At 47.9% G+C, this 27613-nt stretch overlaps 1 protein-coding gene across 1 annotated transcript in view; it reads left to right on the top strand.

Annotated features, from left to right (window-relative positions):
* Nucleotides 1-5950: 5950 nt before the first annotated feature.
* The window catches only part of GLTP (glycolipid transfer protein), a 30519-nt gene continuing 8856 nt past the window's right edge, over nt 5951-27613 (top strand). Inside the window, exons 1-3 of the mRNA XM_035134853.3 lie at nt 5951-6174; nt 23960-24021; nt 26068-26201. Of these exons, the coding sequence (XP_034990744.1) occupies nt 6072-6174; nt 23960-24021; nt 26068-26201 (299 nt within the window). The 5' untranslated portion in view covers nt 5951-6071. The remainder of the gene's footprint in view (nt 6175-23959; nt 24022-26067; nt 26202-27613) is intronic.

Genomic DNA, 27613 nt, shown 5'->3' on the forward strand with positions numbered 1-27613 from the left:
GAATTCTGTTTCAGTGTATCTGAAGAAGTGAAAGCTTATACCTAGAAGAAACTTGTTGTTGTTTAGTCGTTTAGTCATGTCCGACTCTTCGTGACCCCATGGACCATAGCACGCCAGGCACTCCTGTCTTGCACTGCCTCCCGCAGTTTGGTCAAACTCATGTTCGTAGCTTCGAGAACACTGTCCAACCATCTTGTCCTCTGACGTCCCCTTCTCCTAGTGCCCTCAATCTTTCCCAACATCAGGGTCTTTTCCAGGGAGTCTTATCTTCTCATGAGGTGGCCAAAGTATTGGAGCCTCAGCTTCAGGATCTGTCCTTCCAGGGAGCACTCAGGGCTGATTTCCTTCAGAATGGATAGGTTTGATCTTCTTGCAGTCCATGGGACTCTCAAGAGTCTCCTCCAGCACCATAATTCAAAAGCATCAATTCTTCGGCGATCAGCCTTCTTTATGGTCCAGCTCTCACTTCCATACATCACTACTGGGAAAACCATAGCTTTAACTATACGGACCTTACGGACAAAGAAGAAACTTAGTTGGTCTCTAAGGTGCTACTGGACAATTTTTTATATATTTTTCTATTTAGTAACCTTGAGTTGTTGAATGAGCTCTAGGTGGGACTGCCCTCACACCTGGGCTGGAGGCTACAGTTGGAGCAAAACTCTGTGGCCAGATATTTGATGGAGAAATACTATCCCCAGGAAATACTATCCCGAGCTTAAAAGCTTGTCCAGACACCTACAGGGCTAGTCAGGGGAAGAGTAGAACTAATGTCGCACTATTACACTTGCTGCATTGGGGCAAGCATTTCCTCTCACCTGATGGAATGATCTCTCTCCCCCCCCCCCGCACTGTTCTGGGTGCTCACCTGGGTCCCTCCCCTGAGCCACTTTGGTGCTTGTGGGACTCTTTGTGCTGGCCCCCACTATGGTGACTGTATAAAAGGTAAAGGGACCCCTGACCATTAGGTCCAGTCGTGACCGACTCTGGGGTTGCGCGCTCATCTCGCATTATTGGCCGAGGGAGCCGGCGTATAGCTTCCAGGTCATGTGGCCAGCATGACAAAGCCACTTCTGGCGAACCAGAGCAGCACATGGAAACACAGTTTACCTTCCCGCTGTAGCGGTTCCTATTTATCTACTTGCATTTTGACGTGCTTTCGAACTGCTAGGTTGGCGACTGTATAGCTGACTGTATGGTGACTGTATAGCTGAGTCCAACCCAAGGCCCTTAACAACTTGGGTCCAGGATGCCTTAAGGACCACCTGATTTCTTAGACCTCTGCCTGATCCCTGAGGTCTCAGGGGGAGTCTGTGTGTGTAGGCCTTCACAGCTCATATTCACCAGGTTCAGGAGCATGGGCCCAATCCTGTGGAACTCCCTCTGAGCTGAGATCAGACAGGACCCTCGCTCTATCAAACCTCTGGTGCCTAGCAGGCATTTTAAGACAGTCCTGATTATATAGTTAGGCTTTTTTAAAAGACAGAACAAAACTCTGTCATATTTGTTAAGCTGACTGTACACTGGTTAAAGATTATTCTTTTTTTAAGCATCCAAAGTTCCTTTTTATTAAAGATTTTCTTGATTTACAGAAATATGTGCAATGTCTCTCGTAACACCTAATGCAACAAATCCATTTCATTTGTTGAGACATTGGGAAGAAAAGGGGAAAAGAGGCAGATGGGGGAAAGATGGGTGGGGGTGGGGTCGGGTGGCGATGTTTCTATTTTGATTAAGTGGTATACATGCACCGACAAAATAAAATACAAATTATCAGAAATTGGAAAAATAAATACATAAAGGCTAATTCAGGGGGGATTAGGTCAAACTGCCCCCTACTTCCCAAACCCCAGCCAATGTCCATCCATCCCTCCTTCCCTTTTGGAAGAGTGATTCCCTTCCCAGGTCCATTGCGAAGTGTTGTAATCCAGCTGGCATGAATTATTGAATGTTGCTAAATTTTTTATACAGATCGGATGGCTTAATGAGCCCCTGCATTTGCCCTACCCTGTTAGATTCGCTTGATAAAGACGCCCACATAGCAACGCCCAGCCTCGCTCTCCTGCTTGCCTGCCTTCTTCTTCCCAAAACGGAGGGGCTGGAAGGCAGGCACAGGCCTGACCCCTGTTACACAAGGAGTTCTTCCTTCAGGGCCTCTGGAGGTGGTTAAATGCTGAGCTTTGGGTGGTGTCCCAGGAAGACCTTCTCTCCACGCTAAAGCAAAGCTTGGCTACTTGGGCATGTAAGTGTTAGTGGAAATGGCAGAAAACTGAGTCATGATAAGGCTGCACCCACCTAACGCAGAATAACAGGTAAAACCTTTGCAAACCTCCCCCCCATAGCAGTTTCGCAAGCTTCCAGGTGGATTATACTAAACTTGTGTAAGACCTTTTTTTCACAGACTTCAAGCTACAAGAGTTATCATTCTTGGGGGCTGCAGAGGGGGCAAAAGATAGCCTGGTTGTGACCTCCCGCCCCATCCCAGATAGTCACCTTTGGCCTCACCCCTTGGGTCTCATCCTCCACTCAATCAAAGCCAACAGCAGACTCCCTCAACCTGGTGCCCTCCAGATGCTTTGGACTACAACTCCCATCAACGTCTGTCAGCGTAGCAGGTGGGAACCCTGCTGCACAGTGCTGAGGCTGATAGGAATTGTAGTCCAAAGCATCTGAAGGGCACCACGTTGGGGAAGGCTGGCCTACAGACACATGGAACACTTGTCCGCTGCTGGCTGCTTCCTCCCACCCCTTGTTAGTTTCCCTTCCCTCTGCCTCCACCCACAGTGGCCCTAGCACATGGGTCACTCTCCCAGAGGTATCGTATGCAGCCATGCCCAGTTCCTCCTCCTTCTTTGGCCATCCCTCATAGCCGAGTAAGATGGTTTTCTATGAACATGGTCTGAACAGGGAATCCATGACTGGAGGCCAGTTCTGGATCCACACGTCCTTCCACAATGGGGACATAGGTTTCCGGGTGGGAGTTGATCATGGTGAGGATTTGCCAAATGTGCCTTCCCCTTAGCACGTTTCTCCCTTTCCTGCTGAGTTTGAGCATGTTCAAAGCCCATGACACCTTTGGTAAAGGCCGTTCTCCAATTAGAGCACTCACAGGCCAGTGTTTCCCAGTTGTCGGTGTTTATACTACATTTTTTGGCCTGCCCAGTTCCATGCAGTCCAAGGCAGAGGCCCTCCCAGGAACTAGCAGCTGTGGCAAGGAAGATTCTGGGAGCTGCCCTGCAGGGCTACAGGAAAGGCTTAAGGGCAGCCATGCAGGATCAGGCCCATCTAATCCAGCATCCTGCTCTCACAGTGGCTAACCAGACAGGTGCCTGTGGGGAACCACCAGCAGGATTCGAGCATAAGAACCCTGAGCCCTGAACCTGCAGTTTTCTTGTACAGTGGTGCCTCGCTAGACGAATTTAATTCATTCCACGGGTCTTTTCTTATAACGAAAAATTCGTCTAGCGAATCCCATAGGAATGCATTGGATTTTTTTTTTGCCCATAGGAATGCATTAATTGAATTTCAATGCATTCCTATGGGAAACCGCAATTCGCTAGACGAATTTTTCATAAAACGAATTTGTCTAGCGAGGCAACCTCCGCTAGAAAAAACCTTTTGTTAAGCAGTAATTTCGTTAAGCAGGGCATTCATTAAGCGAGGCACCACTGTACTGCTGCAAACCTCAGTGTTCCTCTGAACATGAGCTGACTTCCCCTCTTGCTTCTCAGTGGCCCTACACAAATGTCTTTCACACATAGATACCACATAGCAGAGCAACATGTTATAATAACATCAGTGAATGGAAACAAACATGATAGAGTGTAACACAGGATGAATGTAGCTCTGATCATCTATATACTGTATATAAAAATGTAGGCATTGTGCGCACAGAGGTCACAGCCTTTCTCCGTAGCTGCTGAACCAAATTGCATCAAATTAGGACAAAGCGTATCTTGCCCATCAGTGAGGGATCTGGCATAATTTTTTTCCCAAAAAAGCACAGCTTTCATACCTTAAATAGTGATTAAACAGAAAAAAAAGTGGCGGCCAAATTAGACGTCACGAGCAGAAGCTCTGTAGACTCCAGCAGCATCCAATAGAAAGGCAGATTGCACGCTGTCACCAGCAAAAGCTCTGAAGGGTGGCGCCAAATAATGATATCATCAACCAAGCAACTGAAACCAACAAGGTGGCCATTACCAGGCCCCTAGGCCCCTGCCAGGCTGCTAGGCCCCACTAGGTAGGGGGGGGGAGAGAGGGCAAGCGCCCGGATCGCAGGCCGCAGCATGGCCTTTGTTTTATGTAGGCCCCTGCTAGGCCCCCACTAGGCCCGGGGGGGGGGGATAACCCAAAGCAACACACTTGGGGGCACGGCAAGGGGTTTTTGCTTTCAAATTTAGCAGGCGTTGTGTCACATGTGAGGCTCTGGCGGCCATTTTAAGTAAGGGCAGTCATGCTCCTTTTAACCAGGCTTTATATTATGACTGACTGCAAGCCTCTGCGCATAGCTGCCAAGTTTTCCCTTTTCTCGCGAGGAAGCCTATTCAGCATAAGGGAAAATCCCTGTAAAAAAGGGATAACTTGGCAGCTATGCCTCTGCGTCTTTAAAAAACAACAACCACCATGCACTTTCTCTCCCCAGTTTAAGTCCTCGGATATTTGCAGTGGCCAATCCCCCCTCTTGATTTACAATCTCCTACCTTCCCCTTGCCACTTCCTGGGTTTTTTTATGGAACTGAACAGCTCGGGCGCTTCAGAACTTGCCTTCTGTTGCTATGGGGCTGTGGGTCTTCGCTATTTGATCCCCCCTCCGGTCGGGATTATTAAAGAAAGTAGTTCTCTGTGTTCTATGGGTCACCTACTCCAAAATGGAAGATCCAAATAACAACAACACACACACAAAAAAAACCCCCAAAACACACAATGCCCAAATCATACAATACCCACCAAAATACATGACAACCCCAAAAATAAAATTAAACAATAATAACTTCTGCTTCTCATGTTCTGATTTCAAATTTTTTTAATCTAAATATATAAAAATGTTCATGATGCATGTGCAGGGGCCAATGTATGGAGATACAGGGGGGAGGGAACAACACTCCCTGGGGAAAACAGAGGGAAGGGTATCCTACTGAAACACAGGGATGAGCCAGGGGGTTGGAGGGAGGGGGGGTACGTCATGGATTGGGACAGGATGGGGGGAATCACAGGGATGACCCACAGCAATGCGTGGCTGGGCCAGCTAGTCTTCAATAAAATACAGCAGAAGATATTTTTGACCAACCAATTTACATGCATCCAATTGATGTGTGAACCTAGAAGGGACTTTTAAAAGGACAAAGCAGCCCTAAAAGAGCCCAGAAAGGGCAAAAAAACGCATCGAGGCTTATGGAGAGTTGGAGTTTGACCAAGGAGGTTGTGCTTTACATCCAGCCCTGGGCAAGTTGACTTCCAGGTTGGCGACCATGGGATGGGAGCTGTTAACACCTGGAACAGCAGCAGCAGCAGCAGCAGCAGCAAAGGTCGAGGGCCTTATTCAAGCTCTCTTGGGAAGTTACAGGTAGGTAGCTGTGTTGGGCTGAGTCGAAGCAAAATTAAAAAAATCCTTCAGTCTTGAAAAAGTGCAGTCATCAGCAGTAGTTAACAGCCATCTACAGGTTTACCACTCCCATCACCCATCCCCCCCCTGAATATACATAAAGGTCTGGTGGATTCTGTCTCAGTGTATCCGACGAAGTGTGCATGCACACGAAAGCTCATACCAAAATAAAAACTTAGTTGGTCTTTAAGGTGCTACTGAAGGAATTTTTTTATTCTCCTGGGAAGGAGAGTCCGCCACCTCCCCCGGGAGACCGTTCCCCCGTCCTCTGGCCACGCTCCCTGTCCGGCGTCGGGGCGTCCCCGGGCGCCGGCTGCGCAGGGCGGGCAGTTCCGCCTTCCCTCGGGGCGGCGACGGACCGAGCTCCGCCCCAGGAAGCGGCGCCTCGCCGGCTGCCTGGCGGGCTGCTCGCTGCCTGGCTGGGCTCGGCTGGCTCGGGGTGCTGGCGGTGTGGCGTCGGGGCGCCATGGCGCTGCTGCTGGAGTACGAGTTCAAGGCGCTGCCGGCCGACAAGCAGATCGACACAGAGCCCTTCCTGGAGGCCGTGGCGCACCTGCCGCCCTTCTTCGGTGAGCCAGCGCGGATCCCGGACCCGAGCCCTCCCTCGCCAGTCACCCGCGGCGGCGGCGGAGCCCTCGCGCTTACTCCGGAGCAGCTGCCGCGGGCGGGGACCGGAGCGCGCTTGCAATGCGGGGCTGAAGCCGCTGCTGCGCGGCCGGGCGAAGGCGGAGCGGGGCCGCGCTCCGGCCGGCGCTGCGAGCCATAGCTGCCAAGTTTCCCCTTTTCTCGCGAGGAAGCCTATTCAGCATAAGGGGAAATCCCGTTAAAAAAGGGATAACTTGGCAGCTATGCTGCGAGCGTCCCGCGCCTCGGCCGCCTCCTTCCTTCCAGCAGGAGACTCGTGAGGCGCCTTCGGCAGAAAGTGCGGGGGGAGCGCGCGACGGGCGGCACTTTCGGGCGCGGATCTCTTTGAGGAGCAAACCGTTTGGTACAAAGAGGAGATGTGCGCGCGCTCAGGGACACTTAAGGAGAGCAGCTGGTAGCCAGGGCACATGGGAGGCGTCTAGACGTGTCCCAAGGCTTCATCGCGTTTTCTTGTCATAATTCGGACAACAGCCCTGCCAGGTAGGGGGCCTGCTTCTCCCCCCGCCCATTTTGCGGAGGGAGGGGGTGAGGCTAAGAGAGAGAGGCTGGTCTGCCACTATCCAAAGAGTAGAATAATTTTCATTCCGTTCTCAATTTGTATGTTGCTTTTCTGCAATGCTGTACACAAATGGCAGTTTATAACAGGTGAAAGAAACCACCAAGATCCCACAACCTGTACAGTCTGATCCAATGAAGATAACTTTTAATGATAAAAAGGACTATAAATAGTTCTCGACCCAGAGTGGTGTTAGAGTGGGAAAGACCAGGGTTCAAATTCCCACTCAGCCACTGGATGACCTGAGGCCAATCACTGCCTCTCAGCCTAACCTACCTCACAGGGTTGTTGTTAGGATAAAATGGTGGCGGACAGAAGTGTATGGGCGACCGTGAGCTCCTTGGAGGGAAGGTGGGATATAAATTCAATAAATAAACCTCTTGTATTGAATATTGCTATTGATTATTTTGAGTGCTTCCTCTTGCATTGGGCATTAGAGTTTTGCTCTTCTCCATCTGGAGGGGACCAGGCTGGGCCAGGCCTATTATGTCTCTTAACATCTCTTCACTGCACAGCCTGGCAGCAGTAGTGGTTTTCTTTTCTTTTCAGCTGTCTTTATGGGTGAATTGCAGACCTGAGTGACATTGTGTGGAACCTGCATGTTAGGAGGCAGTACTTTATATCTGTGCCAAATACTAGGGGCAAAGCAGGAGGGCATCATGCTTGCACCCTGCTCAAAACATCTAGTGGGCCATTGTCAAAAGCTTGATTGCAGGATTGCCAAAGGCAGGTCTAGCCTGATTTAGCAGTACTGTTCTGAGGTGCTTGGAATAAACGGTGCCAGTTCAGGGATGGAGTCTCTGTGCTTCTGGACACCCAACTCCCATCTCAGTCACTGCTGTCTCCAGGTAGGGCTGGGAGACACCCAGGTCTGAACCCTTGGAGACCCGCTGTCAGTCAATATAGATCAGCTTTTGCTAACCTGGGCCCCTCAAGGTTGTTAAGAGTACAACTCTCATCACCCCTGACCATTGACCAAGTTGGCCGGGGGTATTGGGAGTTGTAGTCCAACAACCTCTGGGGACTCCAGGCTGCAGAGATCTGATGTGGACCGCATGAGCAAGAGGGACCTCAGGCCAGACTCGGTGTTAAGGTGGCTTCCTCTGGTGGTGAGGTAGAGTGCTGGGAGACCAGGGTTTGAATCTTTGTCCCGCAGCAGCTTTGGAGCCCTTGGCATGGAGTCATCCGCTGTTTTGTGCTCTGCCTCAGCTTCTCCACTTCAAGAAAAGAAATGACTTAATTTCAGTAGAGTTGTTGTGAGGACAAAGACAGCTGTTATGCAAAAGAAGAGCATTTTATGTACGAAAGGGGGTGGTGCAGTTAAAAAACAGGACTGTCTATCCTGTTACTTGGCTCAGAACATCTTGAGGGCACCAAGTTGGCCAAGGCTGCTCTCCCTGAAATGCTGCTGGAGCTTGAAAGATCTTTCAGGTCCACCAGTAGCTGGCATTCAAAGGAAGACTGCTTCAGAATAAAGAGGTGCCATTCAGCTATAATTTCTGCTCACCTCACCTCAGAAAATATATTTCAGGGTTGGAAAAGGTTCAGGAAAGGGCATCCAAAATGATGAAAGGGATGGAGGGACTCTCCTAAGAGGAAAGGTTGCAACGTTTGGGACTTTGTAATTTAGAGAAAAGGCAAGTGAGAGGTGGCAGGATAGAAATTTATAAAATTATGCATGGCCTGCAGAAACTGGGTAGCTAGAGGAAAGTTTTTCTCCCTCTCTCATAATGCTAGAACTTGGGGACATCTGATGAAGCAGAGCGTTGGAAGATTCAGGACCGAGTAAAGAAGTGACTTCCTCATGCAGCACATACTTCAGTGATGGCGAACCTATGACACACATGTCAGACGTGACACGCAGAGCCCTCACTGCTGGCACGCGCCCCATTGGCCCATTCGTGTTGTTGTTGTTGTCCCCCCCCCTTTGTTCTCCCGCTCCTCCTACAGCTTGTCTCTGCTGTTAAAACCCAGATCCTTTGTTGTTGTTGTTGTTGCTGGTAGCCAGAGATTGGTTTTTTAACCCTTTCTGTGCTGTTTTTTGGCAGTTTGGCAAACTGTGATGGGGTGTAACAGCGTTCGTTTTTTAACCTGTTCTGTGCTGGGTTTTTTGGCGCTTTGGCAGACTATGTCGGTGCTGCGTGTTAGTTCCAGCGAAGGTATTATTCGTCATTTATTTCTGTTCTCTTTCCCCCTAAAGAAGCGCAGCAGCTTTGGGGCATCCCCCCCAAAAAACAAAGCAACTTTTGCACCCCCCCCAAAAAAACTCCAAAACTTTGGTCAGCAGCTCCCCCCAAAAAGCTTAACAACTCTGGGCACTTTGTGATAAAGAAGGGGTTTTTAGTTTGGTTTGGTTTGGTTAAATAATTAATTTTTGGTTTATTAAATACAGTTATATATTACAATTATACATTTTTGTTATTTAAACTATAAATATCGCAAAATTATGGTTTTTCTCTTGAAGTGACAACCACCTGAGTTATGCTCGGTTTTTTGGCGAATTTTGACACACCAAGCTCAAAAGGTTGCCCATCACTGACATAGTTAAACTCTGGAACTCCCTCCCACAGGAGGCATTGGGGGGCAATCAGTGGCTGGTAGCCAGGATGGCTCTGCTCTTCCCCCACAATGGGAGGCAGCAATATTTCCGAATGCTGGTTGCTGGAAACTGCAACTCTTTCCTAAGGTTTCCATCTGTCTCTTCCGACAAGTTTTGGCCAGGGCTTTGCTGTTCCCTTGGGCCTGCAAAGGTGTGGCTGGGGAGAGGAACCTGTGGGGAGGTGCCACTTGGGTTACCTAATTGCCAGCCTAGCCTTATCCTGCAGGTGTGTGTCTGGCATTTTCCCACTCTGAGAAGCAGGGACTCCGTTTTCCTTCTAAATCCAGAGGCTTGATCTTGGCAGCACCCAACAACCTCTTTTTCTTGCCTCCAGCCCTACAAGAGAAATGGGTTTTTTTTAACGCAGCTGAAGAAATGACCATCAGAAGGATGCTGCTGGATCCGACCAGGGCACCCTGAAGTCCAACATCCTTTTCTCACAATGGGCAACCAGCCCCCCCCCCGGAAAGCACAGAAGCGCAACAGCGCTCTCCCCACCTGTGATTCCCGGCTATAGCATTGTTACGGTTTTTTTTGGGGGGGCATCAGGCTGGATGATACCAACATGTCCCTTCCAATCCTGGGCATGCAGAATTAGAATCAGTGAGAGGAAACCTATTGATCCAGTTTGACTAGTCTCTTGGCTAAGCTAATGGCCTCAGCTTGCTAGTTAAATACTGCTGTTTACATGCCCAGAGAAGTTGCTCTGTTGCCATAGAGACAAATGGGTGGGCCTTTTCTCACCTCACCTGGCTGATCCTATTTACAGGTAGGTAGCCGTGTTCAAAACAAAATAAAAAATTCCTTCCAGTAGCACCTTAGAGACCAACTAAGTTTGCCATTGGTATGAGCTTTCGTGTGCATGTGAAAGCTATGTCATTCAAGGATGGAGAATAAGAGGCCAAATATCAGAGGGGCCCCCTGAGATTTGCACAAGAATATTATAGTAGCCATGATCCTTCATGGATTTGCCCAATCCTGTCTTAAAGCCATCCAGGTTGGTGGCCATAACTGCATCTTGTTGGAGCAGGTTCCATTGTTTTAAGCTTCTGCTATTTAAAGAAGGCTGTCCTGATTCTTCCAACACTGAGATTTACTGGGTAACCCCAATTGATTTTTGTATGGCGAGACAGGGAGGAAACCTTCTCTCTGCCTGTCCACAGTCTCCACAAAAGTGGGCATTACCTTCTCTTTGCAAAGCCTTTGTGCTTCTGGTTTTCCCAGGGACTGGCTGCATCCCTCCAGATCATGGAAAGGTGCTCTGGACATGCTCAGAAAGGCACCTCAATTGCAGCATGTCCTCTGGGAGCAGCCATTAACTCCTCCAAGATTCAGGATGAAGGAAGGAAGATTCAGGACAGTGAAAGGGCTTCTGCACTCAGTACGTACCGGTAGTTCAGCTTTGGAATTCCCTCCCACAGGAGGCTGCAATGGCCACCAGCTTGGATTTAAAAAAGGACCGGACAAATTCATGGAGGAGGAGAGGGCTGTTGGTGGCTCTGCCTCCACACTGGAAGGCAGCAATGCTTTCGAATACCAATTGTTGGAAACCACAGGATGTCAGGGGGCTGTCAGGAGAGGCAGGTTAATCTACAGGTCAGAAGGAAGACTCAATGTGAAGTCAGCTTCTTTATTCAGAAAAGGAAAACCCTAGTTGAAGACGTTGCTGGGACTGGCGTCTGCCCCTCCTTTGCTCTCCAGCCCTCTTCCTCCGGACTCCTCCCAAGCAGTTGTCAACTATAGCAAGAAGGAGGGATTCCCCTCTAGGCCTGTTGCTCAGCAACACACGGCTCTTCATGATCTGGGTGTCAGTGGAGGAGGAGAGCTTGCTGTAGAGCAGGCATCCCCAAACTTCGGCCCTCCAGATGTTTTGGACTACAATTCCCATCTTCCTCGACCACTGGTCCTGTTAGCTAGGAATCATGGGAGTTGTGGGCCAAAAATCTGGAGGGCCGCAGTTTGGGGGTGCCTGCTGTAGAGGGACTGGCCAACTGCTGTGAAGCTGAGGCAGCGTCTGGCTCCTCTCTCTGCTCCTCTCTGAGATCCTTGGCACCCAGCCCTGTCCTTGAATGGCTTCCCTGGTTCATGGGGTCAGTATCCAGACCCCATCTTCAACACTGTTTTTGAGATAAATGGTGTCTTTCTGAGCATGCACAGAGTATCTTTCCGCTGGAGTAGCCACGGCCTAGAATTGTGGGGTGTGGCTTCTGGGCTTTATCCTGAGTATTACATGGCACAGTGTGTGCACCTAGATATCTTTATTTTCCATGAAGGATTATTTGTGGGTGGGGGCAGTTGTCTGTTTTTCTGCCTTCAGGAGATGCTGGAGCAGGCTCCTCTGAGCAGGGTTTGTCTAAGGAAAACCTCTGTGTTGAGGCCACGGGGTAAACGGAGAAGTTGAGCAAATGTTTGCCAAGGAGCCGCTGAGCGCTTTGTCCTGCCTGGCTGCATTTCTTGCCGGCAGTGATCAAAATGCGCCACATAAGGAAAGTGATCGCTGGCTTGTCAAATAAGGAGCGCACTTTCATAATGGATGTAACTGGAACTCTTTGCTCCCTGGGCACCTTGGGCCGATTATGTTTTATGCACTGCCTTCTCACTGTACCAGCCTCAGGGTATCTGTTGAGCGGAGCTGTCAATTGTTAAAAAAAAACAACCTTAAATTCATGAGAGCCAGAGCTCATAAAAGGTCTTAATCTGGGACGGGATCAGGCTGGGGACCAGTTCAGAAGGCTGAGACTCAGGAACAATGAAGCAGGGTTCTGATACCGTATGTATATCCAGGCCCACTGAGTAAGTACAGCTCAGCCCTGCTCACCTGGGGGATTCTCTGTCTCTCTAGTCTAGAGCATTTTTAAACAGTGGAAACAAGGCAGTCTGTGGTCTGCAGGCTTACGATCTAAGAGACAGGACACAAAAAGGAAAAGCAGGGAGTTGGGAAAGCAACACAGCTCCCAAAAGGAGTTTCGTAGTTCTTATAATGGCCAGTTGTTAAGCACACAGTTTGAGAGGCTGGTTGAGTGCAAGAATGTAAAACTGAATCAGAGCAACCTGTGGAAATTGCCTTACTTTGGGGAAGGAGTCATGTTGAACTAGCAGAATTCAGCAACCCCACCCCCACCCCCATCCCTGTGCAATGGCCTTGATGCCAAATGGAGCCTGTATGTGTGGCGATCAGGGGATTTGATCCAATCTAGCGGCAAGGGAGTGGCAGAGGCAAGGAGCTGGCTTGTTGGAGCAGCACCCTGCCCTGCCCTGGCTCTCCCTTGAGTGTGGAGCAGTGACTGGCTGTTCTTTCTTCATGCCCAGACGTCTTCTTGAGCAAGAGCTCCTTCCAAGTGCTGCACCCTAGAAGAGAAATCCACTGGGGCAAATCCCACACTTATCTTTGCTTTCCATCTGCCCAGCAGCTATGCAGCTTCTTCCTCTGGGAGCTTTGTCAAAACTTGAAGGATTCTCCCCAGGGTGTTTTTTGGGGGTGGGGAGAGGATAGCTTTCCATTTAGGGTGATCTGTTGCTATTTCATAAAGCACTTCCTGAAAAGTGCAACCTGTTCTATAAACTTCATTGCGTTCTGTATGAGGGCATAAGGAGAGCCTGCTGGATCAGGCCAGTGCCCCATCTAGTCCAGCATCCTGTAATAATAATAATAATAATAATAATAATAATAATAATATTTATACCCTGCTCATCTGGCTGGGTTTCCCCAGCCACTCTGGGCGGCTTCCAACAGAAATATTAGAATATACCAATTACTTAAAGATTAAAAGCTTCCCTTTTAAAAAGACAGTCTTAGAATCATAGAATCATAGAGTTGGAAGAGACCACAAGGGCCATCCAGTCCAACCCCCTGCCAAGCAGGAAACACCATCAAAGCATTCCTGACATATGCCTGTCAAGCCTCCGCTTAAAGACCTCCAAAGAAGGAGACTCCACCACACTCATTGGTAGCAAATTCCACTGCCGAACAGCTCTTACTGTCAGGAAGTTCTTCCTAATGTTTAGGTGGAATTTTCTTTCTTGTAGTTTGAATCCATTGTTCCATGTCCGCTTCTCTGGAGCAGCAGAAAACAATCTTTCTCCCTCCTCTATATAACATCCTTTTGTATATTTGAACATGGCTATCATATCACCCCTTAACCTTCTCTTCTCCAGGCTAAACATACCCAACTCCCTAAGCCGTTCCTCATAAGGCATCGTTTCCAGGCCTTTGACCATTTTGGTTGCCCTCTTCTGGACACGTTCCAGCTTGTCAGTATCCTTCTTGAACTGTGGTGCCCAGAACTGGACACAGTACTCCAGGTGAGGTCTGACCAGAGCAGAATACAGTGGTACTATTACTTCCCTTGATCTAGATGCTATACTCCTATTGATGCAGCCCAGAATTGCATTGGCTTTTTTAGCTGCTGCATCACACTGCTGACTCATGTCAAGTCTGTGGTCTACCAAGACTCCTAGATCCTTTTCACATGTACTGCTCTCAAGCCAGGTGTCTCCCATCCTGTATTTGTGCCTTTCAATTTTTTTGCCCAAGTGTAGTACCTTACATTTCTCCTTGTTAAAATTCATCTTGTTTGCTTTGGCCCAGTTATCTAATCTGTTAAGGTCATTTTGAAGTGTGATCCTGTCCTCTGGGGTATTAGCCACCCCTCCCAATTTGGTGTCATCTGCAAACTTGCTCAGGATGCCCTCAAGCCCATCATCCAAGTCATTGATAAAGATCTTGAATAAGACTGGGCCCAAGACAGAACCTTGTGGCACCCCACTAGTCACTTCTCTCCAGGATGAGGAGGAGCCACTGATGAGCACCCTTTGGGTTCGGTTAGTCAGCCAGTTACAAATCCACTGAATGGTAGCATAGTCTAGCCCACATTTTTCCAGCTTCTTTATAAGAATATCATGGGGCACCTTGTCAAAGGCCTTGCTGAAATCAATATAGAATCATAGAATCATAGAATCATAGAGTTGGAAGAGACCACAAGGGCCATCCAGTCCAACCCCCTGCCAAGCAGGAAACACCATCAAAGCATTCCTGACAGATGGCTGTCAAGCCTCTGCTTAAAGACCTCCAAAGAAGGAGACTCCACCACACTCCTTGGCAGCAAATTCCACTGCCGAACAGCTCTTACTGTCAGGAAGTTCTTCCTAATGTTTAGGTGGAATTTTCTTTCTTGTAGTTTGAATCCGTTGCTCCGTGTCCGCTTCTCCGGAGCAGCAGAAAACAACCTTTCTCCCTCCTCCATATGACATCCTTTTATATATTTGAACATGGTTATCATATCACCCCTTAACCTTCTCTTCTCCAGGCTAAACATACCCAGCTCCCTAAGCCGTTCCTCATAAGGCATCGTTTCCAGGCCTTTGACCATTTTGGTTGCCCTCTTCTGGACACGTTCCAGCTTATCAGTATCCTTCTTGAACTGTGGTGCCCAGAACTGGACACAGTACTCCAGGTGAGGTCTGACCAGAGCAGAATACAGTGGTACTATTACTTCCCTTGATCTAGATGCTATACTCCTATTGATGCAGCCCAGAATTGCATTGGCTTTTTTAGCTGCTGCATCACACTGCTGACTCATGTCAAGTTTTTGGTCTACCAAGACTCCTAGATCCTTTTCACATGTACTGCTCTCAAGCCAGGTGTCTCCCATCCTGTATTTGTGCCTTTCATTTTTTTTGCCCAAGTGTAGTACTTTACATTTCTCCTTGTTAAAATTCATCTTGTTTGCTTTGGCCCAGTTGTCTAATCTGTTAAGGTCATTCTGAAGTGTGATCCTGTCCTCTGGGGTGTTAGCCACCCCTCCCAATTTGGTGTCATCTGCAAACTTGCTCAGGATGCCCTCAAGCCCATCATCCAAGTCATTGATAAAGATGTTGAACAAGACTGGGCCCAAGACAGAACCCTGTGACACCGCACTAGTCACTACTCTCCAGGATGAGGAGGAGCCATTGATGAGCACCCTTTGGGTTCGGTCAGTAAGCCAGTTACAAATCCACTGAATGGTAGCATTGTCTAGCCCACATTTTACCAGCTTCTTTACAAGAATATCATGGGGCACCTTGTCAAAGGCCTTGCTGAAATCAAGATAGGTTACATCCACAGCGTTCCCTTCATCTACCAGGCTTGTAATTCTGTCAAAAAATGAGATCAGATTAGTCTGACATGACTTATTTTTCAGGAACCCATGCTGACTTTTAGTGATCACAGAGTTTCTTTCTAGGTGCTCACAGACTGTTTGCTTAATGATCTGCTCTAGAATCTTTCCTGGTATTGATGTCAGGCTGACTGGGCGGTAATTGTTTGGGTCCTCTCTTTTCCCCTTTTTGAAAATAGGGACAACATTTGCCCTCCTCCAGTCTGCTGGAACTTCGCCTGTTCTCCAGGAATTTTCAAAGATTATTGCCAGTGGTTCTGAAATCACCTCTGCCAGTTCTTTTAATACTCTTGGATGTAGTTCATCTGGCCCTGGAGACTTGAATACATCTAAACTAGCCAAGTATTCTTGTACTACCTCCTTACTTATTCTGGGCTGTGTTTCCCCTGCTGAATCATCTGCTCCATATTCTTCAGGTCGGGCGTTGTTTTCTTTCTTGGAGAAGACTGAGGCAAAGAAGGCATTGAGGAGTTCTGCCCTTTCTCTGTCCCCTGTTTGCATTTCACCATCTTCTCCTCTGAGTGACCCCACTGTTTCCTTGTTTTTCCTTTTGCTACGGACATACCCATAAAAGCCCTTTTTGTTGCTTTTAACCTCTCTAGCGAGCCTGAGTTCATTCTGTGCTTTAGCTTTTCTGACTTTGTCTCTACACGTGCTGGCTATATGTTTGAATTCCTCTCTGGAGATTTCCCCCCTTTTCCATTTTTTGTACATATCCCTTTTAAATCTTAACTCAGTCAAAAGTTCTTTAGATAGCCAGCCTGGCTTCTTTAGGCACCTTCCATGTTTCCGTCTCATTGGTATTGCCTGAAGTTGTGCTTTTAATATCTCCCTTTTAACAAACTCCCAACCATCATAAACTCCCTTCCCTTTTAGTATTACTGTCCATGGGATTTCACCCAGCGTTTCCCTAAGTTTTCTGAAGTTGGCTTTCTTAAAGTCTAGAATTTGGACCTTAGTATGCTTGGTTGCTCCTTTCCGCTGGATAATAAACTCCAGAAGATCATGGTCACTCCCACCTAATGATCCTGCCACTTCTACCCCACTAACCAAGTCATCACTATTGGTTAGGACCAGATCTAAAATGGCTGATCCTCTTGTTGCTTCTCCCACTTTCTGGACAATGAAGTTGTCTGCAAGGCCAGTGAGGAATCTGTTCGACCTTATGCTCTTGGCTGAGTTTGACATCCAACAAATATCAGGATAGTTGAAATCCCCCATTACTACTATCTCACTTCCTTTGGAATGCTTGGCCATCTGTTCCAGGAAGGCATCATCTGTGTCCTCAGTTTGGCTTGGGGATCTATAGTAAACTCCCACAATGAGATCACTGTTGTTTTTCTCTCCCTTAATTTTGACCCAGATACTCTCAATTTGGCTTTGAAGTTTTAAATCCTGGATCTCTTCACAGGTATACATATCCCTAACATATAAAGCTACTCCTCCTCCTTTCCTGTTTGGTCTATTTCTCTTAAATAGATTGTATCCCTCTATTACTACATTCCAGTCATGAGACTCATCCCACCAGGTTTCAGTGATGCCTATTATGTCATATTTAGTTTGCTGTACCAAGAGCTCAAGTTCATCTTGTTTATTTCCCATGCTCTGTGCATTAGTGTACAGACATTGAAGACCGTTGATCATTCCCCCATGTCTCTTATTTAAGGATATTTTCGTCCCACCACTAGGTCTGCATGCTGCTTGCTCCATTTGGTCCTTGACATTTGGATGATCATCTTCAGCATTTGATAGACTCCTACCTTCAGGACCACTGTCTCCCTCCCCCACATAAGTCAGTTTAAAGCCCTCCTGATGAGGTTTTTGAGTTTTGTGGCAAAAACATTCCTCCCAACTTTTGTGAGGTGCAGTCCATCACTTGCCAGAAGTCCATCTTCAAGAAACTGCAGACCGTGATCTAGGAATCCAAACCGTTCCTGTTTGCACCATTTGCGAAGCCAGTTGTTCACTTCCCCTATTTTTCCCTCTGACTTTGTCTCTACATGTGCTTTTCTGACTTTGTCTCTACATGTGCTGGCTATATGTTTGAATTCCTCTCTGGTGATTTCACCCTTTTTCCATTTTTTTGTACATATCCCTTTTAAATCTTAACTCGGTTAAACTCCAGAAGAGCATGATCACTCCCACCTAATGATCCTGCCACTTCTACCCCACTAACCAGGTCATCACTATTGGTTAGGATCAGATCTAAAATGGCTGATCCTCTTGTTGCTTCTCCCACTTTCTGGACAATGAAGTTGTCTGCAAGGCCAGTGAGGAATCTGTTCGACCTTATGCTCTTGGCTGAGTTTGACATCCAACAAATATCAGGATAGTTGAAATCCCCCATTACTACTATCTCACTTCCTTTTGAATGCCTGGTCATCTGTTCCAGGAAGGCAACATCTGTGTCCTCAGTTTGGTGATCTATAGTAAACTCCCACAATGAGATCACTGTTATTTTTCTGTTAACCAGTCAATAGCCCTGGTTAACTCCACATTCCAGTGGGCCATCAGGGAATCAGCTGAAAGGCCATCAACATGGGATAAAGCATCCCCTACCACTCTCTGGAAACCATTTGGATCCATTAAGTGGTGGGGGCGGACCATCCAAATCGGTCCCACCTCCCTGCAGAGGGGAAGGGTCACGGAGAAGTCCAGTTGCACCAGGAAGTGATCTGACCATGGCACTACTTTAGTTTCGCTTATATTTAGTGTCATATTCCAACCAGATGCCACAATGAGAAGCCCGCAAGCAGGACCCAGGCGCAAGAGGAACTCTCCCCTCCTGTGGCTTTCAACATCTGGGATTCAGAAGCATCGCTCAGATAGCTTCTTGTGGGAGGGAGTCCCATAGTTTAACCTTGTGCTGCATGTATAAGTGCTTTCATTTATCTGCCCTGAATCTCCCAACACTGAGCTTCCTCCAGCTGTTTTGTAGAGGCTCAAAGTGGATCAGCTAATCTAGCCCTTGCCCACCTGATGTCCTCGAGATATTTTGGACTACAACTCCCATCACTCCCAGCCAACACTCCAGATTGGCAAAGGCGGACCAGATCTCTGAAATGTAGGAGTATGAATGTGTATATAAATGTTAGAATCCCAGTTTGTAACCATAATTAATGCAAAGCAGGGGGATAGTACAAAGGAGTGGACCAGTGTTGACAGCGATCTGTCTTGGGAGACAATAGAGTGTGAAATCCAACGACTGTGTTTTAGAGATCATCTTAGGGGCTCCACTCTGGATTTGTGCAGGGTTTATTCCTTAGCCTTTTCTTCTCCCAAAGATGTCCCACAAGGCAGTGGAGGTTTACGATAAGAGTTTCCTTCTCTTAGATGGGCTCCTTTCTCAGGTGGATGAGCCCCATCTGCCCAAAGCTGCCAAGTTATCCCTTTTTTTAAGGGATTTCCCCTTATGCTGAATAGGCTTCCTCGCAAGAAAAGGGAAAACTTGGCAGCTATGCATTTGCCCCTCTCTTCCCTCTACAACAGGGGCAGAAACTGCCCTCTTGACCATTGGATCCACCACGGGTCACATCTGCTCAATCTGCCAGAGCCTGTCTTGGCATGCAGGGGAAGTCCCTAACTCCCCAAGGGTTTGAGAGCCAGCGACCATCCTCACCTGGTCGAGGCCATTTTTGGGATGCAGCTGCTGTTGCATGCCAAAGATGAGCAAACTACCCCACCAGAGGTACTATCCCTCCCCTAACACCCCATACATCCTGGAGTGGACCAAGGGACCATATATTTCTGGAAATTTGGTGTGGAACTAAAAAATATCCTGTAAAAGGTTGAGACTTCACTTGGAGTGTCTCCTCCAGGTGGCATGTCTGCCTGAGAGTCTAGCCATTGTTGTGAACCCCAATTTGAGCTGACTGCTCTCCTGCGCTCAGTTGGCAACAAGGCCTTTCCTGGCTTCTCTTTCCCAACAGGGGGGAAAGTTGGCTAATCAGGCAGGGCCACAGAAGAAGGTCCGTCATCTTCCTCTCGTCCTCCTCCCTCCTGCAACCTTTTGCACTCTGCATCTGCATGGGATGCTGCCTGACCGGTTTGACGCAGCAACAGCTGCTGAAAATCCTGCTACTCAGGTTCAGGCCCTTCCTCTGACGCAGTTGGCTCTAGGTGCAGGCACCTGGGGGTGGGGGGGTGGAAACGCGTCTCCCCTTGGGCCAAATGGGCATGTGACTCTTGCAAGGCAGCTGCTCTGCCACTCAGCCATGGCTCTTGCTCAGGTAGCTGGTAAACTTGCCTACAGGCAGGTATTGTGGGGCTGGAACCAGAAAGGCAAGAATGTTGGGTCTGTTGTTGCATCTGGCCGGTGGGAAGGTGGCACTGAAGAGCAAAAGCTCTTGGGAACTGTTAGAAAGTTGGGCGGGGGTTGTCTCCCCACCTGGCCGCCTGGGGCGCTTTGGACTCGCCCATAGGTGGCCTGGATGAGGCCAAAGTTGAGTGGCAGAGCAGCTGCCTTCATGCAGAATGTCCCAGGTTCAATCCCCTGCTTTTCCCTGTTTGGGCTGCGAAAGACTCCTGTCTGAAACTGCAGACAGCTGCTGCCATCCTGGGCCAGACTAATATCTGAAGCCCATCAAAGGCAAACATCTCATGATTCTATTTAAAGCAGCCCTTCCATTCAGAACCATGAAGACCCACTGGGCTCTCGCTTCACCTTGAAGGGAAAGGCTGTGGCTGAAGTGGCACATGGAGTCACCTGCTTAGTAGTAGTAGTAGTAGTAGTAGTAATAAATAAATAAATAAATAAATAATACCCCACCCATCTGGCTGGGTTTCCCCTGGTACTCAGGGCGGCTTCCAACAGAAGTATTAAAATACAATAATTTATTAAACATTAAAAGCTTCCCTGAACAGGGCTGCCTTCAGATGTCCTCTAAAAGTCTGGTAGTTGTTTTTCTCTTTGACATCTGATGGGAGGGCGTTCCACAGGGCGGGTGCCACTACCAAGAAGGCCCTCTACCTGGTTCCCTGTAACTTGGCTTCTCACAGCGAGGGAACCGCCAGAAGGCCCTCGGCACCGGACCTCAGTGTCCGGGCAGAACGATGGAGGTGGAGACACTCCTTCAGGTATACTGGACCGAGGCCATTTAGGGTTTTCAAGGTCAGCACCAACACTTTGAATTGTAAAATAAAAAAAATTCCTTCAGTAGCACCTTAAAGACCAACTAAGTTTTTATTTTGGTATGAGCTTTCGTGTGCATGCACACTTCTTCAGATACAGTGAAATGAAACTTTGAATTGTGCTCGGAAACGTACTGGGAGCCAATGTAGCTCTTTCAAGACTGGTGTTATATGGTCTCGGCGGCTGCTCCCAGTCACCAGTCTAGCTGCCGCATTCTGGATTAGTTGTAGTTTCCGGCTCACCTTCAAAGGTAGCCCCACATAGAGCGCATTGCAGTAGTCCAAGCAAGAGATAGCCAGAGCATGCACCACTCTGGCGAGACAGTCCCCTGGCAGTTAGGGTCTCAGCCAGTGTGGTGCAGTGGTTAAGAGTGGTAGACTCGTAATCTGGGGAACCGGGTTCGCGTCTCCGCTCCTCCACATGCAGCTGCTGGGTGACCTTGGGCTAGTCACACTTCTCTGAAGTCTCTCAGCCCCACCCACCTCACAGAGTGTTTGTTGTGGAGGAGGAAGGGAAAGGAGATTGTTAGCTGCTTTGAGACTCCTTCGGGTAGTGATAAAGCAGGATATCAAATCCAAACTCTTCTTCTTCTTCTTCAGCCTGCATACCAGATGGAGCTGATAAACAGCTGCCCTGGAAACAGAATTAACCTGCACCTCCATGGACAAAATGACTCCCAGGCTGCGCACCTGGTCCTTCAGGGGCACAGTTACCCCATTCAGGAGCAGGGATTCCTCCACACCTGCCCACCCCCTGTCCCCCCAAAAACAGTACTTCTGTCTTGTCATGATTCAACCTCAATCTGTTAGCTGCCATCCATCCTCCAACTGCCTCCAGACACTCACACAGGACCTTCACTGCCTTCACTGGTTCTGATTTGAAAGAGTCATTTGTTAATTGCATTTCTATCCCACCTTTTTCTCCCAAGAAGCTCAAGGCAGCTCCCAGGGCTCTCTCCCTCCCCATTTAATACCCACCACAACCCTGTGGGGTAGGTTTGCCTGGGAGGCCGTGAGCAGCCCAAGGCCATGCAGGGAGCTTCATGGCTGAGTGCGGATCTGAAAACTGGTCTCCCAGGTCCCAGTCTGACACTGTAACCATTGAGCCACGCTGGTTCACATGGGCTTTGTATCCAGGTGGGGCTGACTGGGACCCCTGCCTGAAACTGTAGAAAGCCCCTTTCAGACATGATAGATTGTGGGGGGGGGGGCACGGCTCGCCAGGTGGACTCCAACTCTCATCCACCATCCCTGACTACTGGCCATTCTGGCTGTGGCTGATGGGAGTTGGAGTCTGAAACATCTGGAGGAGAGCAGGGCGGCTCAGGGATCCTGACCACCACCTGTGGGCATTGGGCAGGGCATCAGAACTAGGCTGGATGCCCATTTCCCCACCCATTTTAATTGATTTGGTGAAAGAGGGCGAACACATGGATGCTAGACAGAAAAATAAGGGCTGAGGAATCTGTGGCCCCCCCAGGTGTGCCGGGCACCAGCTTAGTGTGGGGTTTGACTAGATGACCATTGGGACCCCTTCCAACTCGTCTATCAATTTCTCTTCACCAGAGCCATCATGGCCAGTGGGACTTGTAGTCTGGCAACATCAATGGCAATGCAGCCAGTGGATCCTGCTGAGATTCTCCACCCTTGCGCTGTGTTGAGAGACATCTCCCTCTGACCGATTTCATCACTCCAGAGAATGCTTTCGACAGACAATAGGCAGGCTTGTTCTCTCCTAGGCTTCACAGTAGGAGCTATTATATTCTCTTTGCAGCCCCTCCCCGCAAACCCCCTTAGTCTGATCAGCCGTACAAAGGCTGCTTTGAGAGCCAAACTGCTTCTTATGGGTACTCTATGTGGGTAAACTGGTTCACTTGAGATCTAGCAAAGTGTTTCTCCCTCCAAAACAGTATGAATACCTGACGGCTTCATAAACTAATGTGAGCTGTGAAGATATCACAGGGTTGGGGGAAACTGTGGAACTCCTTGCAACTAGAAACTGCCCAACAAAAGATTTTCTGGAAGTACTAAAAGGCTGTTGGTGCTGACGCTGAATGCATGTGTTAAGCAGGTACAGGGTGTGGGCGCATCCAACTTTATAATGTTTGGACTGTCTCTCCAAAGAGATCACACTGCCATGCGTCTGGTTTTCCTTATTATCCCCACAACACCCCTTCAGTGTCAGTTAGGTTGAGAGAAATTGATTTGGCCCCTCTGCCCACCTCCCATGCTGCATCATCTCTGGTTGGATTAGAAGACCTTTGCAGTTCCTCCCAAATTAAACAGCTCAGGACCGCAAGTCCTCAAGCACTGCCTCTCCCCGTATAAACCATCCTGGACTCTGTGTTCATCCTCTGAGGCCCTTCTCAGTGTGCCTCCTCCACATGAGGTCCGGAGGGTGGCAATGCTGGAACAGAGCCTTTTCCATCCTGGCTCCCCATTTGTGTGTGGGGGTGCTCTCCCCAGAGAGGTCCGCCTGGTGCCTTCTTTGCATATCTTTAGGTGCCAGGGAAATCTTTCCTCTTCAACCAGGCCTTGGGCTGATTAATACTCTACTGCCTTTAAAATGTGATTGTGGGAGGGGGTTGTTCTTTTGTTGTTTTTGTGCTTTGACCTTGTATTTTTATCTTCTGAGCTGCCCTGAGATCTTTTGATGAAGGGTGGTATATAAATCTATTAAATAATAATAATAATAACAGTCCTAGGTACCTCTCCTTGGAGACTTTCACCCCTCCTGATACCTGGTTCAGCATGTCCAGCCTCCTGCAATGCAGGTTCCTTTCGTCCAACGTGGGGCTCAAACCCCTGACCTAAAGATTAAGATTCTCGTGCTTAACTGCCTGAGCTATCCCAGGAGTCACCTGCATTGCAGGAGGCTGGACAGGATGACCCTCGTGGTACCTTCCAGCTCTACAATTCCAGGATTCAATGTGACTGACAGCCAAACAGAAAACTCTGTTAATATAAAAGGGTTTGCATATCCTGAGCCACCATTGAAAAGTCAAGAATATGCATGTTATTCAATTGTCAATGTGGTTCAGATTTGCCAGGTGTCTGACAAGGGCTGTCTTCAAAAAGATGGTTCTGCTGCCTATGTAATAAATGAATACCAAATCATATAAAAAGTGTCTGGAGGTTCTAGTCCTTGTCAAAAACTCAAATGATATGTGATTTTCTTCATTATAGCTATATTCCAGTGCCCGATTCTGGGCTCCATTCCGTGGCAGCTGTGGTTTGTATTAATGCCAGGCTGCTCCTTTTCCTTTCAGATTGCTTGGGGACGCCCATTGTGTATGCACCAGTCAAAGCTGACCTCTCTGGGAACATTAAGGTAAGGGCATTTGTGAGTCTTTGGGAGAGGATGGCCAGTCAAGTGGGAATTGCACTACAATGGTGGGCAGAGCAGGACCAGAACCCAGGGGGAAGCAGCTGCTTTGCTGGCAGGAGGAGGTTCTAGCAGGGCCAAAACTAGGCTTTCTGTCACCCAGGGGCAAAGACCCAGTCTCTCTCTCTCTCTCTCTCTCTCTCTCTCTCTCTCTCTCTCTCTCTCTCTCTCTCACACACACACACACACACACACACACACACACACACCCCTCAACACATTTGTTTATAAAGGGCATAAAAAGTAGTTTAAAAGAAGCTGGAGAAGTCTTTCCAAATACTAAAGTTGCCTTTGTATGTGTCTTTCATTCAACCTTAAGTAGATCTCCTCACAGAGTAATAGATCATTTGAGGACTTCTAAGAAGTATTATGACTGTATGATATACCACTTCTACCACCACTACTAATAATGATGATAGAAACTGTAGTAATAATCAGGCATATAAGTATAAGACTGCAGAATCTTTACACAGTTACCTGGGAGTAAGCTCCATTGAATTCATTGGGACTTCTGAGTAGTAAAGGCTTGTAGTTTAAGGCTCTAAATAATAAAATAAAAGATTAAATACCCCACAAGTTTCCTTTAAAAAATTGCTGAAGAATTTAAAGTGGATTGACTACATTTTCCTTCCAAATTACAGGAAGGGATAAATACAAAGTGCTTCGTATATCAGCATCACATTTCTTTCATTACAGGTATTTTATTTTCAGTATAAAGAGGACTCAGTTTTTGTAGCTGATTGTATACACCAGTGCCCTCTTTATGTATTCTCATAGTGTAAACATGTATGTTGTCCTCTAAATCCAAACACACACACACATACACACACACACACACACACAGAGAGAGAGAGAGAGAGAGAAAACACAAAAGCAAGCAATACTCCAAAGTGCTTCTGTTCCCAAAAAGGGCAGGAGGTGATGTTCTGATCTCTTCACCGCTTTTAATTGATCTCTGAGATGTTGAGGGAAACAAAAGAAAGAAAGAAAGCTTCCCCTTTTCAACTTTGCTTGGAGAGCAACCTTCTCCAAGATTTCTCTTCTGCAAACAGTTCCAAAAACAGACAGGGGGAAAGGAGGCTCTTTTTCCAGGTTTTCTTGCATCCCCTAGCAAATTAGCATCCCTCTGGTTCTCAGCAGCTCAGGTCCACTCTATGAAAGACTTGATGCCGCAAGGAGGGGGCATGGTCAGAGGAAGCCCCTGCAAGCTGGGAGCCTCAGTGGTGTCCCTCTGGCTTCACCCAGGGATGAGACTCTGGCTACCCCTCCCCCCATTAACTATGGCCCTGGTTTCCAGGTTCAGTCCCCCAGGGCATCTTCAGTTAAGAGGGCGGCTGATGGGAAAGACCCCTTGCCACCAAAGACCCCCTGGAGAGCTGCCACCAATTAGAATAGTAAATACTGGGCTAGAGGGACAAATAGCCTCACCAGATATACAGAAGTTTCCTATCTTGCAATCTTAGTTGAGATTCCTGCATTACAGGGGCTTGGAATAAAAGACCCTCTGGGTCCCTTCCGACTCTACAATTATATAATTCTCTTGTTGAAAGTGGTATTTCTTGCTTGTATAATAAAACCACAAGTCTGTTGTCATGCTGCAGTTCACAGGCTGGTGGCCCAGATTAGCTTGTTTAAAGGAGCAAGATGCTTCAGAGAGCAGTTTGGCAAAAGGGAGGGAGCGTTGGTCAGGTGTAGAGGGAGGATGAGGCGGCCAGGTGTGGGGAAAGGGGAGCCAGTGGGCAGGTGGGTGTTAGCCATCGAGGAAGCAGCCCCTACTTAAAAAGATTTTTAATTACATGGTGAGAATTCAAAATTGGTAGCAGCCACTGCCTTCCCCTCGCTCCTCAAAACAAAAGTGAGATGTACAAGGGAGATGGTAGAAATGAAGAGAGCAAAAATGACTCTTGATTTCTTACTATTTGTCACCTGTGCCATGTTCTCTGTGTTGTTGAATTGGCCTTTCTGTGTTCTTTCCGTTTGGTTCCATTTCAGAAAATACGAGCTGTTTATGAATCAAATCCAACCAAGTTCAAAACGCTGCAGAACATCCTGGAGGCAGAGAAGGAGATGCATGGAGCAGCTTGGCCAAAAGTTGGAGCAACCTTGGCACTCATGTGGCTGAAAAGGTGCCTGCGGGCAGCGGGGCCGATCCGGGTTAGAGGGTGGTGGCTTGGAGGCATCCCTGGTGCCTGGGGGGCTGACGGGATGATGCCATGTGGTCACCCAACAGCCTCTGCCAAACAAATAATCCTCCAGAAGATTTCATCTCCCAACTGCTCTCCATCCCAGCCAGGAGAGCCATGCTGGCTGGGGCAGATGGCAGTTCTAGTCCAAAACACCTGAACAAGGAATGAGGTGGGAATGGCTGAGGCTTTTGTTCACTCCCCACCTGGGTGTGGAGTGCCAAAGAGAAAGACAACACATGGCATCATAGAGTTGTAGAGTTGGAAGGTACCCCCAAGGGTCATCCAGTCCACCCCCTGCAATGCAGGAATCGCAGCTCAAGCATCCCTGGCAGGTGGCCATCCGAGTTCTGCTTAAAAACATCCAGTGGAAGAGAGTCCACCACCTTCCAGCTTCTTTATTTACTCTGAAAAATAATTTTATTTATTTCATGAAATTTATAGACTGCTTGATTGTAAGAAGAAACACATGAAAGCAGCTTACAAGAAGAATAAAACAATACAATTGTCAAAAAGCAATTAAAAACCAGCTATTTCAAACTTTCAAAAATTAATTTAGACTGATGATAAAGCTAGAAACAGCTTGAAACACATGTCAACATTCTGCATCGCTAGAAAGTCTTGCCTAAACAAAAACATTTTTAGTCAGTCCTGAAAAGAGCACGGCAAAGGCACCTGTTTTATATCAATAGGCAGGGAGTTCCAAAAAGTGTTCCCTGCCACAATATGATCCAAGCTTTAGGGGAGAAGAGGAGGATGAGAATTGGCAGGAAAACATAGGAACAGAATTGTTGGTGTGAAGTCTCTGCTGTGGTGCATCAGCTAGGAAGGGTTAGATAGATAGATACAAATGATACTACAGTGGTACCTCACAAGACGAATGTCTTGCGCAACGAAAAACTCGCTAGATGAAAGCGTCTAGTGATTCTTTGTTGCCTCGCAAGACAAAGCTTTCTATGGCCGCGTCTCGCAAGGCGATTTTTTTTTGCCGCCTGCCGTTTGTTTCCACAAGACGAAAATTTCATAAGACGGCATGACCCGCAGAACGAATTATTTCCGTCTTGCGAGGTACCACTGTATATGCATAGAGGTATATGTTATATTTATGCAGTTCTTGTATTTTCTAAGTAAAATAAAACAAATGATTATTTTAATCCATTTCAATCTGCTGTTGAACACTGCTCAACACTGTGCGCTTCTTCAAGGCTTAGGAGGCTTAGCTCACCTGTTCACTGTGTTTCTCTGCCCACCCCCAGCATGCAGTCAGTTTCATCTTTGTATCCCAGAACACTCCTACTTTGAATGAAAACAATCTAGTCTTCAGGCCTTAGTCCAATTTCACCTCTTTTGCGAGA

Source organism: Zootoca vivipara, chromosome 12, assembly GCF_965207765.1.
Source record: "Zootoca vivipara chromosome 12, rZooViv2.hap1.1, whole genome shotgun sequence".
Taxonomy (NCBI): Eukaryota; Metazoa; Chordata; class Lepidosauria; order Squamata; family Lacertidae; genus Zootoca; species Zootoca vivipara.